Source organism: Epargyreus clarus, unplaced genomic scaffold (genome assembly GCF_041222505.1).
Source record: "Epargyreus clarus isolate Ecla_fem2 unplaced genomic scaffold, WU_Ecla_fem_2.2 ptg000001l, whole genome shotgun sequence".
Lineage (NCBI taxonomy): Eukaryota > Metazoa > Arthropoda > Insecta > Lepidoptera > Hesperiidae > Epargyreus > Epargyreus clarus.
This window is the reverse complement of record NW_027332209.1, coordinates 2,033,874-2,050,117: the sequence shown is the minus strand read 5'-3', so window position 1 is coordinate 2,050,117 and position 16,244 is coordinate 2,033,874. Positions and strand designations below refer to the sequence as shown.

The following is a 16,244-nucleotide window of genomic DNA, read 5'->3' as shown; positions in this document are numbered from 1 at the left end:
AGCGTGTAGTTAACTGTTGTAATATTAACGTCCTGATTTAAACTGCTATTTGCTAAATTGCGGCATGATTATGGCACTTGCTATGAGTACATTATGCCTTGCTTTATAGTGAATTTACGAATTGATTGTAAGTTGTGTAATTTTTCTTTGTTGTTATGATAGAAAACAGACTATTTTTTAATTTATTTCTGATGAAATTTTAGTAGTAACATAATATGCGATTGTCCTAATATTAAACAGTCACTGCCACCCAGGGACATCTGTAATCATCCCCAAAGAGGATAGGAGTCTTATTTGAGGTAGTCCACATGATGCTGATGTATGGCTAACCCTGAGGGCTAAGTCAGAATGCCTCTATCTCTCATGTCACACACTCATAGTATGTAGCGTTCACTAAAGTTCTGGTTATTGGAATATGTAACTATCTATAACCAACCTGAAATAACGTCAACATTGTTGTTACAAGTGTATCAGCTATTGACTAAATGGGAACAATATTTTTTTTTACCACGATAGAGCAGACCGCAGTATAAGACTGTATCATATTTTATTTCATATTTCTATCGATATATTTTAAATATACCTATTTAATTGTTGCAAACCTTTTATATCAGGAATAAAACAACGCTTAAAAAAATTTACACCATTTTATTCATACAAAAACGCCTTGTCAAAATATTTTTACAACGTCGTACATAAAAGTTTTAAACATACATGCATGCGAAAATGACATAGATAGCGAATGAATAAAAATAAGAACAGTCACAGAATACTTATTAGCGAAAGAACAGTTGAAGATAAAATTGCTGTTACCGTTAAATATGGAAGCGTTAAATATGTAGCTTACATCAAGAAGATAAATAGGTAAAACATATAATAATAACTTTGGACAATATTAAAGTATAGAAACTTTAATTAAAAAAAATAAGTTATTTATTTTTAAACGTTTTATATTTATTGCTCATTGATACACCATTATTAAACAATGATAATTTACACTCCAAAAGTCATTATAGTAAAGTACATCTTACTTCATTATAGTAACGTAAGCAAAATAATATTAAGATGTTGTACACCCACACAAATGATAAGTTAACACTTTAATATTACATTTAACAAGCACATAGTATAGACATTATAGCACGTAGTACAAAGAATACACAGAGTCCGAGCCACCGCAGACATGTTACTTTTAGCGTCGGCGATCGACAATATAACTGCGTTTCGGAAACTATTCGTAATGATTATACGCTCCACTCCACACACGTTTTAGCTCCGGTCACAGCTACCTTTGGAAGTTTGATGCTAAAATACGCGACGCGAAAATACGCGACGTAGCCCTAACCCAGTCTCTTAAACACGCGTTTTTGATACCGCGGCCTAACGCAACAAACCGCCAAAATCTGATGCAGTAGTCGCCAAAACACAAGTCGCCGATACTAAAAGTAATATGTCTGCTAGAGTCGTAACCATATACAATCAACATGATATTATCATTATCATTGTCATTCATTATTTTGTTTGAAAGTTTTTACAGCAGTCTTTCAAACATATTTATACCTAAAAATCCATACGAAATGTTCACATCACCAGACAATATGTTAAGTTTTTTGGAGTATCTCAGACCACATAACTATGTATTTAATCATCTACGTATTTATTTACGTTTCGTTTTTGAGATGAAAATAAATTGTAAGCATTTAAGTATAAGTATTTTTCCTTCGTTTATTCATTCGCTATCTATTTTACACAACACAAATAGTGTGGTACTACGATTCGAGATGCAATGAAAATGACATCTTATATTAAGTTTGGTTCACATGGATGATAAAATTATTTCCCAAAAATTAATAACATACTTCAAATGAGATGCCAAATCTGCTGAAAATACCGTTAGATTTGTTTGTAAAATTCGTTAATTTACAAAATCTACCGGATTTATTTTACATTGTACACCAAATATTATTATATCAATTTACCCAAACTATCAAATATTCGAAACTTAAAAAAAAAAGACATTACGGTTTCATAATCGGAAAATGAATTTTGCATGTTAACCTAATTCGGATATTATTCGAATATGACATAAATTCTACGGATAATTCAGGTTGTTATTTCAAATAAATTTACTCAATCAAAGAGCCAAGTTTAAATCAACACAGAATTTCATACATTTTCGTGCCTATTATTTGGAAAGCTAGCTAGCTAAAGAGGTACCACCGCAATCACTATCGAGTTTCGCCACGACCACGATCCATATATCTGGTTGAAATATTGGGAATAAAGAAACCAAAACCACCTATTGTTAGTACCCGTTCCATAACAAAATGTAAGCTGTAACTTATAGTGGTGAATATGTCACATTACGTAGTCGTACTAATGTAAAATTATTTCAAATGCTTAAAGATACGAGTATATCCGAATAAAGATCCGAATGATTGTCACAACCCTAGTCTAGACATCAAAACACCTATATAGCCTGTTTTCTTTTTAGTAGTACAGGGTAAAACACGTCGATTGTACTTCCCCTCGCAATAACTCAAAGGCGCTCAGTATGTAAAGCCTTTGAAATTGTCTCCAGAGGGTACGATTATATAGACGAATAAATTACAGTGTTGATTTTTTAAACCACAAGCACAATTTGTATGGTGCATGAAGTTTAAATCCAAAGCTAAATAGGGTATTTTGAGATTAGGCTTGATTTAATTTTCCAGCTTAATAGTTAGATGATGGAAGTATTTTGTAAAAAAGACTAATAAGTTATGCCTTTCAGACCTATGGGAAAAATGTGTGGAATACTCGTATGCTCCTTAAAATACAATTCTACACATAATAATACAAATGTAACTGAAATATTCATTAATAGTATTATTTGTGTCATGCTCATTAAATACGAGATAATACGAGTATATTATCATCCACGTGACCCATAAATCTACTTATCACTATTTTTGGTAATTTACAACATTCACAATTTATACGGTGATTATATTCACATTATTATTACCTCTTGCATAAATGTGTAAGTGCTTGCTTAAGATAATTTTTATTAAATTAAGGTTTGGTCAGTGAAATGGCAATTTGAATATTGTTGTGTCTCTTCGAATAGTTTTGTCCTTATGACTTATATGTGTTTATATACTTCTTCTTCTTCTATTTCATTTATATTAGCATTGAATAGGTTATTCGGTATTGGTAATTTATATTTGTTCTAAAACTTTTGTTGCCATAATTATTATCACTTCCGAAAATTTGATTTAAAGTACAACTTCAAAAAGTTGTATTACTAATAACTATACAAGAAATATAATTACCTTTTATTTAATGTTATTTATTATTTTAAAAGTGTAATCTGATATTTTATTCATAAAACGAAAACAAGCCAAATCCTATAGCTGCTGGAACAAATGCTTCATGAATTTTAGCAATTTTCCGCAATACGATCACCGCAAGCATTACCATCATAAAAGTTTATCCATACAAACATCATCCAATCGAACCCAAGAACGTTCAAATTGCCCACTGTGCTGCCGCTAGTTTAATTTAAATGGAAAATAGTCTGTATCTCACTTACATTTAATGACTAGATTCGTGAAATTGACTTACAAATACCTAAGTGAAGAAGAACACAAAGCAAGTACTCCATAATATAAGATCGAAAACTGAATCTAAATGCGCATTATTCATTTCGTGAAACCTGAATGTTTTCATTTCATTTTGGATTGGCATCACTGGATCAATTATATTAATATACGGAGGTAGCTCTGTGGTTTTCTTCGTTTCGACAGGGCAGGGTAGTGTCTCTGGCGGGATCTTTAATACGTTTCGTTTTACCCCTTTCTTTGTTATTATTTCGTTATCATCTATTTTCCTATTCGTACCATTGTTTCTATCGATCATTTCAACAGTCATTCCAGAGTGAACTATTTCGTGGTTGTAGTCTATCTTAGTTTCGTCGGACATTTTGTTATACGCAGAGCTGACGATCGGTGTATCCATTTTGCAAGTGACGCCTTCTAAGGAATCCTTAGTACTTTGACTTCTCGTGTCGTTTCGTAGGAGGTGCATCCATTTCAATCTGCAGTCGCACACGAAGTTGTTTTCTGTAAAGATATTTGTTTCATATTTAATTAGGTTATTTATCTACATACCACGAATGTAAGTGAAAAAAATATGTTAGACAATAACCGTTTTTGTAGCCCACGCTAAATCCAGCCTACATTGTACTACATCAAAAAATCTTTTGCATTTTACTTTACACAACAATCTTCTAATACACATTTTCCAAGTAAATGAATTATCTATTAGAACCATGTACGTGAGTAGTGCCAGTTCAAGTTGATACTCAGTATTGATTCGGAAAGTTAAGTTGGAACTTAACTACCTGAGTCAATACTGAGCTTCGGCAACTCGCAAGTTGCACTATTTAACCGAAGTTAGCTGGAGTTCAAACACAATAAACAGGTACTTTCGTAAGTAAACACTGTATCGACACTTACAAGGTATCTCGTTTTCGTTCTATGGTTTCTTTCAGCTATTTATTGGGAAGAAAACATAATTATTAAGTTACTTTATTTATCTCCTTTGTAGCTTTTGTTGTTTACGATTGAATATTGTGATATTGTTTCTTGTTTCCTTTGTGGAGATTTAAATCTTTTGTATTATATTCAGTGCTCAGAGCCGGAGGTTATTGTGAAAAACAACGGGCTAATTTATCTTGTACTAATCAAGATCATTTCTATGAAACATAAACTTGATGAAATAATTACACCTACTGAAAATAAGATAGTACGAACTACAGTGGTAGCGACGCAATTTTGGCCAACCTTTTTTTACGTGGGGAAACCCATGGGTTTTTTACAGCCGCGGGGGCAGCAGAGAGAATATGCCGAACTGAACAGGTAAGGCTAATATTATCTGAGGTTGATTACAGATATCAATCGACCGCAGTGGCTTCCTTTTCATCAAATGGACTACTTATTTGCTTCGTCAGCATTAAACAAGGAGTAAATATTTGTCAATAGGAGTTACAAGTGCCAAGTGTGTTACTATTCAATGCACTTAAAATATTGGCACTACGTTCTTTGTTCGCAAGTTTCCAAACTTTTCTGTATGCTTCAGCTACCGAGGGAACGATTTACTGCGGTGTTCTAACAAATTACAGCGTTATTTAGATCTGAGGTGGCATTCCTGACCAGAACTTTTTCTTATATTTTTATCGGACCACGCAATTCATAGTCTATGTTTTACTTAACAGAAACATGGAGATAAAGTCAATTATGATATTTAATAAAGCTGATTTAAACAACATTTGCATTGCATTTACATTTTTAATGTAATCACAAATGGATAAAGACTTTCAATTATTTTTAGAAAACGCAAATATTTATTAGCTACTATTGTTCATGAACTTCTGTAACCAATTTCAGTAAAGATCTAAAGCTTAAATACATAGCTACACCAGAAATTTAAATGTTAATGTATATACGACACAAATTTTTAAATCGTCAAAACATAGTGGGACTGTAAAGAAATTTACCAGCCTTGCATGTCAACATGCTATATAAACTTAACCCGTTCAATAACCCTATACAAAATTTATTGTTTATGTCTGAGTAACATTTTCAATAAAACTTTTATAATTAATAAGGTAAAAAATGTGAAGAATTATAAACTCAGAAATCACTATGTGGGTAATCAGGTTAAGTGGGGCAACATATTTTCATTTTGGTTGTTACAGTAAAATTTATGCTCACAAAAAAATTACAGAAATTCACACAGTAGACTTGGGAGACAATTGCTTCTGTTGTCAACACAAAGAGAACTGCAGAGCTGTTTTGTCGTGAACATTCCAAGCGTAAACTTATTCAAGACTCGAGCAAGATAATCGCAACGATAGTTCTATACTACTTAAAAACACCCACCGGGATAATAAATGAACAAACTACTAAGTATATTAAACTCGCTCCAAAGTCGCTATTCCTACTCCTTAAACATTCAAAATGTCTTCTGAGTTCATATCAACTGTGAGAGCACATATTAAATATTCATTCTTACCTTCTAGTAGCAAATTGCTGTTCGGCGGCTTCAAGTTATCCAGTATGGGTTTGATGTTGTCAAAAGTTAACGCATGCAATTCGTTGGAACGCAAGTCTAGGGAACTGAGGCCCCTGACACCTTCAAACAAACCGGAGGGGAGCGCCGCAAGTTTATTATCATCGAGGGACAACTTTCGGAGTTGTGACAACCCGTCGAATGCTCGCTCCGAAATGTACTTCAAATCGTTCTTTCCCAAAAGCAACTCTTGCAAATTCCACAACTCGGCGAACGTGAACTCGGTCAAATTGTAAATGTGGTTCTTCCTCAGATCCAATTTCCGTAAGTTGGCCAATCCATCAAACGTTTGACGGTTCAGATTTAATATGTTGTTTTTATTCAAGTCCAACTCCAGAAGATTGAACGTATGTTGAAACGCGCCGTTGCTTATCATCGTTATGTTATTTTTGGTGAGTACTAACTTCTGTAGCACTGGTAAATCGAAGAACACATCTTTGCCAATTTCCACAATCATATTCTCTTCCAAGTTTATCATGGTCAAGTTAGGTAAGTGAGCGAATGCATACTGTTGGAGCGTTTCTATTTGATTCTGGGAGAGCATGACCTCTCCCAAGTTGGTTAAGTTTGCGAAAGCGTAGGTAGTGACGTCAATGATGTTGCCATACTTGATGTTAATGGACCGGAGTATTTGCAAGTAGTGAAGCGCTTTGGTGGGCACATACCCGAGTGCGCCATCAACGCGAACATTAAATGACAAAGTTTCCAAAAACGGCTGTGAAGCAAAACTCTGCCAGATGAGATCGTCGCGTGGTATGCCGCCGTTGAACACCCAGCACTCCGCTTTAGTCGCGTTTTTGGGCTCTCTCGCGTTCTCACAGTAACAATGTACTTTAGAGTCTCGGTCAGTGATGTCACAGATATTCTTCTGGAATCCTCCGGATTTTTCTTTCGTTCGCCGCTTGGTGTTGCTGTTATCCCGAGCTTGTACTGAGGACATCTCGTTGACGAGCGCGAAGGTAATAAGAATGTACATTATCCCTGCTATTCGCCCCTTCATTGTCAGTTAATCTGTAACAAAGAAATTCTCGTGTTATTGCTGAAGGTTGATATATATTATATATTATTACATCTATTTGATGCCCATTCAAAGTTTTTTTTTTTATTTTAATGGGACTAATATATACATAAAAAAGAATATAGGTAACAATGAGAATATTAATAATCCTTTAGACTGTAACTTGAACTTGAACTTTGTTACGTTTGGGCATTGAAATCAAAATATATTTTCAGTAGATCCACAATTAAAGTAGGGAATTTTAACGAAGCCCCTTATTCAAGTCCCACTTACCAACTTCGTTAGTTAGAAAGATACTGAAATACTAAATGTTTCGCTTAAAATATATTTCGCAAAGTAAGTGTACTCGTACAAATAGTTAGGAAAAGTAAAGTATATTAATTATAATTTATGTAAAATTATGACTGTGTATGAGTTTAAGTCACCTTGTGTTGCTGGATTTAAATCTAGGTCACTTGTAATGACCAGAAATTAGGTGCGTGGCTTCTATTCAATTATGTATTTTTATTGTTAGAAAAATAGTTTAAAGATACAAGTCGTTGTCAACCGCTTCTAGTCCCACTGCAAGGCACTGATTTCACTATCATCTGAGTGTGAAAGTGACTTAGGTAATATCCCATCGCGCTAGCATATTGTAAATGTGGTTCGGTTGTCGGTAGACTTCATACACCGTTGAGAAATATTGTTAAAGAACTCTTAGATGTGTAAGTTTCCTCACAATGTTTTCCTGTACCGTCGTCGTCATCAATCCATTATTGTTCCACTGTTGGGCAGGGGCCTCCTCTCAGAATGAGAAGAATTAGGCCATAGTCCACAGCGCTGGCCAAGTGCGTATTGGTAGACTTCACATACCTTTGAGATTTTTTTAGATAAATCTCTCAGGTATGCAGGTTTCCTCACGATGTTTTCACCGTTTTAAGCAAGTGATAATTAATTTCTAATACCCACATAACTTCTGAAAAATCAGAGGTGCGTGTAAATAAAAACCTGATTTGAATCTCGGAAACCCCGTTCTACAAGCCGAGTTTCGAAACCATTAGGCTATCACTGCTGTTTGTACCGTTGTAGTAAGTGATAAATAACTTCTAATACGCCCAAAACTTGGAAAATCGTGAGTGGGATTCGAACCGCGGACTCCCAGATCAAGTTGCGTTTTAAGCACTTGGCTTTTACTACTTTTTAAGGAAATTTAAGTATTGTCCATAAAGGTGTAAATGGTGTGTTAAATCTACTACTCTGCATTAAGCCATTATTCTACTATAACAAATGGCTTTACGAGATGTTGGGTGGAATATAATTACATCTTAATAATATTATATGAAATGATATCAAGCGTCTCAACCTACTAAAGTTTATAGTTACGGTGGTATGTAAGGTATCATCAACTTGTGTTCAGGTATGTACGGAATTTCGCATCGAATTCACGAGATGGATTGTCACTGATATCAATCAAGTTACAATCCAACAGCCCCTACTAAATATATATTGTATAGATACAGTATATTAGATACGGTATTTTATTAAATGGAAACCTACTGGACTAAAATTTAGGTAAAAGCTATTATTAATACTAAATAGATTATTTTATAAGGTAGCCTAGAGTTTAGTCAATCTTTATTCCGCTAATTGCTGAAGTTGGATTAATATAATCGGCTCTACGTACTAAAATTGTCTAAATTTAGGTATCAAATAGTACCACCTTGTGTAGATTCCTTACGATGATTTCTGCACCATTATCGCATGTGATAACCATATAAGCATTCCTTATACGCATTTATTATCGGAAGCAGGTGCGTGTATGGTATTTGAACAATGGGAAGATTGTAAGGTGACATATGACCTGGCATTGGGGCAAGAATATTGCAGCCAATTTTAAAACTGGATTAAGTGCACAATTAATAATTTTGAAATATATAATTTTAAATTGTTATTAAATTCGACTTGCAAATTTTCATAAAACATAGTAACATTTTTTTAAATAGTATTTGTCGCTAGAATTCCATGTCCTAGTTTGAAAAGCAACAGATCCACTGTAATTACAGAGGCAGCAGTCAAAGTAAGTTCAGTTGGAAACTAAAGTGCATTTAACTTCGGACAAAGCGCATTAGTTTTTGATGTTAGAATGTAGTGCTGCTACCATGTAATATGTTTTTGTTTACAATGTACTCTGCATGTAATTTTGACTTTTGTTTGTCATCTACATGTTAGTTTTATTTTTAACATACTTTTTTATAATATTGACGGAGCAAACGAGTGTGCAATATACCTGATAGTAATTAGCTAATGACGCCGATGGAGATTTCTTATGAACCCCAGGTAAGTACCCTTACCATGAGTTTTCAAAATATCCCACAATTTTACGTCACGTTTACTTAATCTATTATTCTGTTCCGTTTGCTTCAGTAGACTGAGTAAACGTAACAATAAGTAAGTACTCAAGTGACGATGAACTTTTTCTCTCCCTCACGTATTCGCAAAAAAGAGAGACAAAACATAAAGCGCCATTTTATCAATTTAGACATTTAATGTTACGTTACTGACACTATAGTTCTGATACAATCCGCTAGGGGCGTTGATTGGATAAAGTATGGACAAATACGTAAACAAATACCAAAATAGTCATATTTGTCAAAACGTATAAACTCATGATAAGGGTAAAGGTTGGATTCGTACCTTAGGCTGGCCACGGATGCGTTGAAGCTAAGCTATAAATAGTAAATTCGGGAACAGGCTCGACGCTATAAATCTAATTCTTAGTATTTAGTAGTACTTAATTGAGTACTGATTGATGTGTTTGGGACATCTAAGTTATCATAAATTACTTATACGCATTGAAAACAACAGTTTTAATTAACAGTAAAAGTTAAAGTAATTTATTAAAAAGTTTATTTTTAAATGAAATAATACGGAACTCAGGTACAATGTTCAAGTTGCTATAAATTGAAGTTAATCCAACTCTTTCCCGAACAATAGGGCCGTGCTTCACACCGTAACGTAACGGTAACATTTATTCAAATATACCGCTTTACATCTTGTATTTCAAGTGTTAAGTGTTTTTGTCTTTGTGAATAAGGTTAAAAGGAAGGTTGTTCCACTCCGCATAAAAGTTATGTCACTGTAAAAATAGGTTTCATGCATTATTTACTCGGCGCATTTGGTTATAAAATTGTCATTGTAAATTAAAGTGCATTGCGAATTCATATCGCTCTTTGTGTTTTAAGATACGAATATTTTTGGCTTAAAACGCAGATAAAAATAATATATGTGCGCGAATTTATCGCGCGGACTGTACTCTGTGTTACATAATAGCTTATAACAGATGTTTATATTTCATTGTTAAGTTAAATTTCGTTTAAATATTAGTTATGAGTTTACGAGAGATAAAACGGTATTTATTCGGTCTTCGAATTCGGTAGAAGATGGTAGAACCCTTTGTGGTTCGACTCCGGCGGCACCGGCGCCACACCTATTTCTGTCTCATAACAGCAGTGTTGAGTGCTGCTGTGTTCTGGTTTGAAGGGTGTGGTAAGGGAGACATACTTTTCCGAGGTTTCAGCTTAGTACTCAGGGGTAGCGGCGTACCTGTGGCCGACTCTAGATAGGAATATTTTATATATTTACAGATGCCTATGGGCGGCAGTAGCCACTTACTATCAGTTGGACTGCAAGCCCGTCTGCTACTCCCGTATTCTAAAAAAAAACTCTGAGAGTCTCTAACAAACATACTAAAGGTTGTTTAAGCTCCTATCGTGTAACAAATTAACCGTATGATTATTATAATGATCATCGACGCATTCGATGAATCGTGGCATTGGTTAGTGAGTGTACCTTTGAGGAAAACACAGAATTATAATTATATTATCAGACCCGTTGGTTTACTTATTCATCGTTCAAGCTATTCATTTGGGCACGTATAATTATGTTTGCCTTGTGTAATAACTTTGTGCAAAATAGGGAGTTGATGGCTAAACTTCAGTGACCAATTTAAACAGTCCAAATTTAACAAAAGTGCTGATAAATGAGCCTTACACTCAACAAAATTAACACAAATTAGAAGATAAATAAAAACAAACCACTTGTTACATACTAGTGTCACAGCCACCCTTTAAGCGTATGCTCAAAAGAATTTATCCATTCCTCTCAGAAGACCTCTAGTAATAAATCTTTCTTGTATCAAGGGACCTTTGGCCTTTTATCAAGATTTGGCGCCAACTAAACGGAGCCCGGAATCTGAAGGTTTTTATCTTCACTATCTGATCTCCGGGGAGTGTTTAGAGGGGTGAAAGATTTTATATTGTTTTTGAAGTGGCTATACGATTTCCGGATGAGTTATGTTATGGTTTTTCGATATTTTGTACTACTTTTGTTGGCTTCGCGTTTAGTTAAATGGGTAACTAAGGTTTTGCTAAGCGACTGTTCTTTGGGGATTGTAAGTTTTTATGGACGTCGGAACTATAACTGTCAATTTCATTACATTAGAAAAAGTAATATAGCTCTCGTATTGGTGATACTATTTTCTAACATAGGATGTGTGGTAAAGTTGTGACTACATTTAAATGCTGTGTTAAACGAACCAACTCTTCCATGCCCAAAAATATTAGAAAATTCATCGGAAAAGTATGTCTCGGAAAAGTATGTCTCCCCTTACCACATCCTTCAATTAGAATGCAGAAAGAAGGCAGAAATTAAACCACAAAGGATTCTACCTACTTCAAAAGGTCTCTAAGGTGCTATTGGAATCAAACCCTGGAGAGTACCTACAATGCCATTAAAATTAAATAAATATTAACTCAACGTTCCCTCTTATTATCGAAACATGCAAATACTTGAAACTCACAATTAATTTGAATAAACACGCGTCAATTGCCCGAAATAGGATTCTAAACATGCATGCTAATGGATCCTCGTGAACTAATTAACTAATTTGCTGTCGAGCTTTCATTGTGACGTAACAGCATTTGAGTTAAAATGATTTCACCAGTCCGTTTTAATAGTCGCTGTTAGAGCCTATCAAATGTAGTGGAATATTTTATGTGAATTTGGAATAGTTTGGTATTTTGTTATTTTGCTTCATGCAGCACAAACCTTGTCATCATCATTGATATAAACGTTGCCGTAACTATTGTCAGTGTAACTAGGTCGAAATGACGATCGTAAAGAAACAAAATCCGCGTACTGTGATTACCGTATATTAAAGGTGGTAGCATCGAGCGGTCTAACTCTGCAGGCACCTCCGTCAGAGTGCTTTTTCTGTTGAAAAAAAAAAACAATATGAAGCGCTGATGTTTTCTGATTTGAAGGGTCGTACGGGAGATGTACGATACCTGTACGAGAGATTTTAACTAAGTTCCCAGGTTCTAAGGTAGCGAACATCCAAATCTCCAGATAGACCTCTGGTTGTACCGGGATTTACTGAAAATGTCCGTGAGAGGCAGTCGCAACTAACCATCAGATAGCCTGCATGCTCGTCCTTTAAAAAATGGTTTCATATAAAAAAATATCGAATTCGCAATTAAAATTATATCTTACTAGTCCGCAATATGTTTGCAATTTACAAAAAGCTAGAAATGGAAAATAATGTAAACACAATCCTAATACCTTTGCGAGTAAAAATTCCGCTTCCCTATGTTTGTATTCGTCTTAATTAGTAGTCGGCGGATTAATTTCAAATATTTACATAGCATTGCATTGGTTTTGAAATCGTTTTTAGGGTTCCGTAGCCAAAGGTAAGCCTCCGCTGTCTGTCCGTTTGTGCATTTGTCACAAACATAGATCACTTAAACCGTTCATAGTAGATAGATACTTTTTAATAGAAATTAGTACGCCCGCAATAATAAGTAACACTTAAAATAAAAAAGTTTTGAATAAAGACTAGTTCCCATATAAAATACACTATTTTTTTCATTTCATCTATTCAACCGTAAATTTTCATAATGCGTGCATTTAAATTTTGTCATTGCACAGCAACATAGCACGTGTGATATAATACGAAACCCTCCAGCATTAAACCATTCCTAGAAAAGAATATCACGCTAAACCAAAGGATAGATAGCGTTTAGAGCTAGTAAAATATCAAGGCATACGCCCTATTACTTTTTCGTATCGTAGGATTTCCGCCTTTCAATCTTCCCCCTGCCGTACAGAAGACGAGTCGTAACCGCAACCGCAGAATACTGAAGTTCGGTTGCAACCGCTCGACTAAAACTGTGGTTGCAGCTAAAGTATTCCGATTTTAGGCATACTTATCGGGTATGGTCTTTGTGGACGCTTAACACCGATTTTATGCCAACTTTGTACCGAGCTACGAATGCTAGGTATAAACCAATTTATATTAAATATTGCAATATCTTAATTGTTGTGTGTAAAAAAACTGTAATTACTGCAACTTTCAAATCATGCAACTGTCCTTTGTCATATTATAATAATAAAAACAAACTATTATAAACATTTATAAGATAAATATAAAATTTATTTTAATAAAACATTATTAAAAATATTAAATATATGTTTATAAAATTTTGAATACTAAGAGAATTGTAAAATAAACTTTTATTTAGCATTCTCAGGATAAAAATATCTTAAATCATCACGGTCTCATTTTCATCGATGCCAAAGTCAATTTTCTTTTAAGGTGAGTAAAAACCGACTTAAATAAAATGTACTTATTTTTTAACCCATATTTTGTAGATGAAAAAAATATTTTCAATATAATTTATTTTTAATCAACGATTGTTTAAAATTCACCGAAATAATTGGCTATATCCGATCCGTATGTAAATACTCTGCGCGGGAACAGTAAGCAGTGTGAACGTATTCGCGCCCCTATTTGTTAATTATTTCGAACTCATTTGGATTACGTTCTGTCGAAGTTCTCATTAAACACATTAAATTACGTTCGGTCCCCGCAATGTGTTGTAAGCCCTCAAAGGGATTACAGAATGGAGCCTCTGTATTAATACCTTTAAATTATTTACATGGCCTCCAGATTTTGCGGGACGTACAGTTTAACGTATTTCCATTATGTATATGTATGCTTTATGCAGTTTATGGATTATCTTTTTTAATTCGTGTTAGTTCATTGCTGGGTATAAACCTCTACTAATGCGCGGCATAGATTCGCGATCATTGGCTTTTCGCATTCTCGCTAATTTAGTTAAATATCTACTTTGTAACTAATGTTCATTTGTTGGTTAAAGTTCGATGATCATAATATTTGGATTTCTTAATTGATCATATATCATATATAGCTACTAAACAAAAGAATCGATTAAATATGAGCAAAAAAGAGCAGAGAACAACACACAAAACTGCTTATCTTGAATTGAATTCGCCCAGTAGTCAAAATTCGATAATCATTCGATAATCATATCTTTTAAATGCTGAACAGAACAGTTACTTCAATATTTTATTTTTATTCATAAGTAAAACGTTTCATTCACATTCCTTCCTATAATATTATTAACTAAATATTAATTGCAATTACATACAATACGAAGCGTTGTAAGGTATTTATGCCGTCGGAATTCCAGAGGGAGCCGTCCTTCCATTCAATCGGAGGATAATAAATACTTAACTACATCTCAAAGGAATAACTGAGTTAAGCGAACCTCCAGTGTCGCAGAAAAATGATAATCTCGACCATTCGAGCGTGCCCCGACTACGTAATGGCACGAATTACGACGGAGATTGGGTAACGGGTAAAATATGCAATTAAAGGCTATATATTTCTTGTTTTTGTCCCGATATCTTTTGTAATACTCTTTGTTATAGTATTGAAGCAAACGATTATTGCTGGTATGGCTACTGCCCGTAGACATCTGGAATCAACCCCAGATAAGATTGGATACCTACCTAAAGTCAGCCCCACATACGTAGCTACACCTGCCACTCTCTTCAAATCGGAACATGACAGTACTTGATACTGATGTTATTGGGCGAAAAAAATGGACGGTGGTGCTTCTGGAGTCAAACCACAACCTTCCAGTGCTCAAATTACTTCAATTTAGTATTTTTAAATCGCTGCAATCCGTATTATCATCCCCGCTGGGCAGAAGTAACCCTGCAGCCGAATTTGTTAAGATAATTAAGCATGATTGATTTTCAAAGTCAAGCGACGTCGAGCGCGGTTACAAGTTATATGGGTGACCGCTAATAGCAAAAGTTTCATACGTGCTTCCGTCCTTCATAAGACATTTTAATCTGAGTTTCGATAACAACGGACAAATAATTTTATCATTGTACGTCTGGAATTTAATTTTTTGGGGGCTCTAAATGAGATTTGTACATTAACTACCGGTTGGCAGCCCTAAATTTCTTCACAAATTGGAGATATTCGAGCCATACTTAATTTAGAATGACGTCATTGAGCATGCTTTGTCCAAACCAAACGTGAATGCCAAAATTAAATTAAAATTTAGATACAAGATTGGATCTCCTATACAAAAAACGAACGAAGAAATCTACGTGAATAAGAGCTTGTAATAATATCATCAGGTACTCGGAATATATTTTCTTTTGTTCCTGTTTTGTACCCCGTTATCGCAGAGAATGATAATCTTAACCGTTGGCGCGTGACAGCGCTCCTTAATGACGGCACGGATTATTTGGACATTGGTTAAATGATTAATAAACAATCAGAGGGGTGGTAGATGCTTTGAGACTCGTAAGATTTGGTTGTGTTTTGTTGTACACAATATTAAATAAAGAGCTTGGAAGTAATGAAATTTTACTTTACCAGTATAACTCGGTCATTGTCCTCAGATATAGGAAGTAGGAACGCGTTTTTGAACGACTTCAGTTAGCAATTTCAAACTGCTGTAAAATGAACCACAGTTACAGAGCAGTAACTGCTTAACATCACCTTTATATAGCAAATACATTTTTCATACACCGAGAATCAAACCTGGAAAACATAGTTAAATTATGTTAAGGCTACACTTAACTAAGTGTTCAGCGTAATTACGAAGACAAACGGAATCAGGATGTATCTAATAGCAAAAAGTTCCCAGGTACGTCCTATATTAGACAAAATCTAAGTGATTTAGTTCTGGCTTTGGATAATGACGTAATTGTCTTTATATTTATGTGAGGACTTAATATAAGAAATTAAGTG

At 34.5% G+C, this 16,244-nt stretch overlaps 1 protein-coding gene across 5 annotated transcripts in view; it reads right to left on the bottom strand.

Annotated features, from left to right (window-relative positions):
* Nucleotides 1-2,215: 2,215 nt before the first annotated feature.
* Nucleotides 2,216-16,244, bottom strand: part of Con (leucine rich repeat protein connectin) — a 292,778-nt gene continuing 278,749 nt past the window's right edge. For all 5 annotated transcript variants that reach the window (XM_073074015.1, XM_073074008.1, XM_073074022.1 and 2 more), the window contains 2 exons: nt 6,058-7,125; nt 2,216-4,103 (listed from right to left, as the gene is read on the bottom strand). In XM_073074015.1, coding sequence (XP_072930116.1) covers nt 3,613-4,103; nt 6,058-7,114 — 1,548 coding nt within the window. In that variant the 5' untranslated portion in view covers nt 7,115-7,125 and the 3' untranslated portion in view covers nt 2,216-3,612. The remainder of the gene's footprint in view (nt 4,104-6,057; nt 7,126-16,244) is intronic.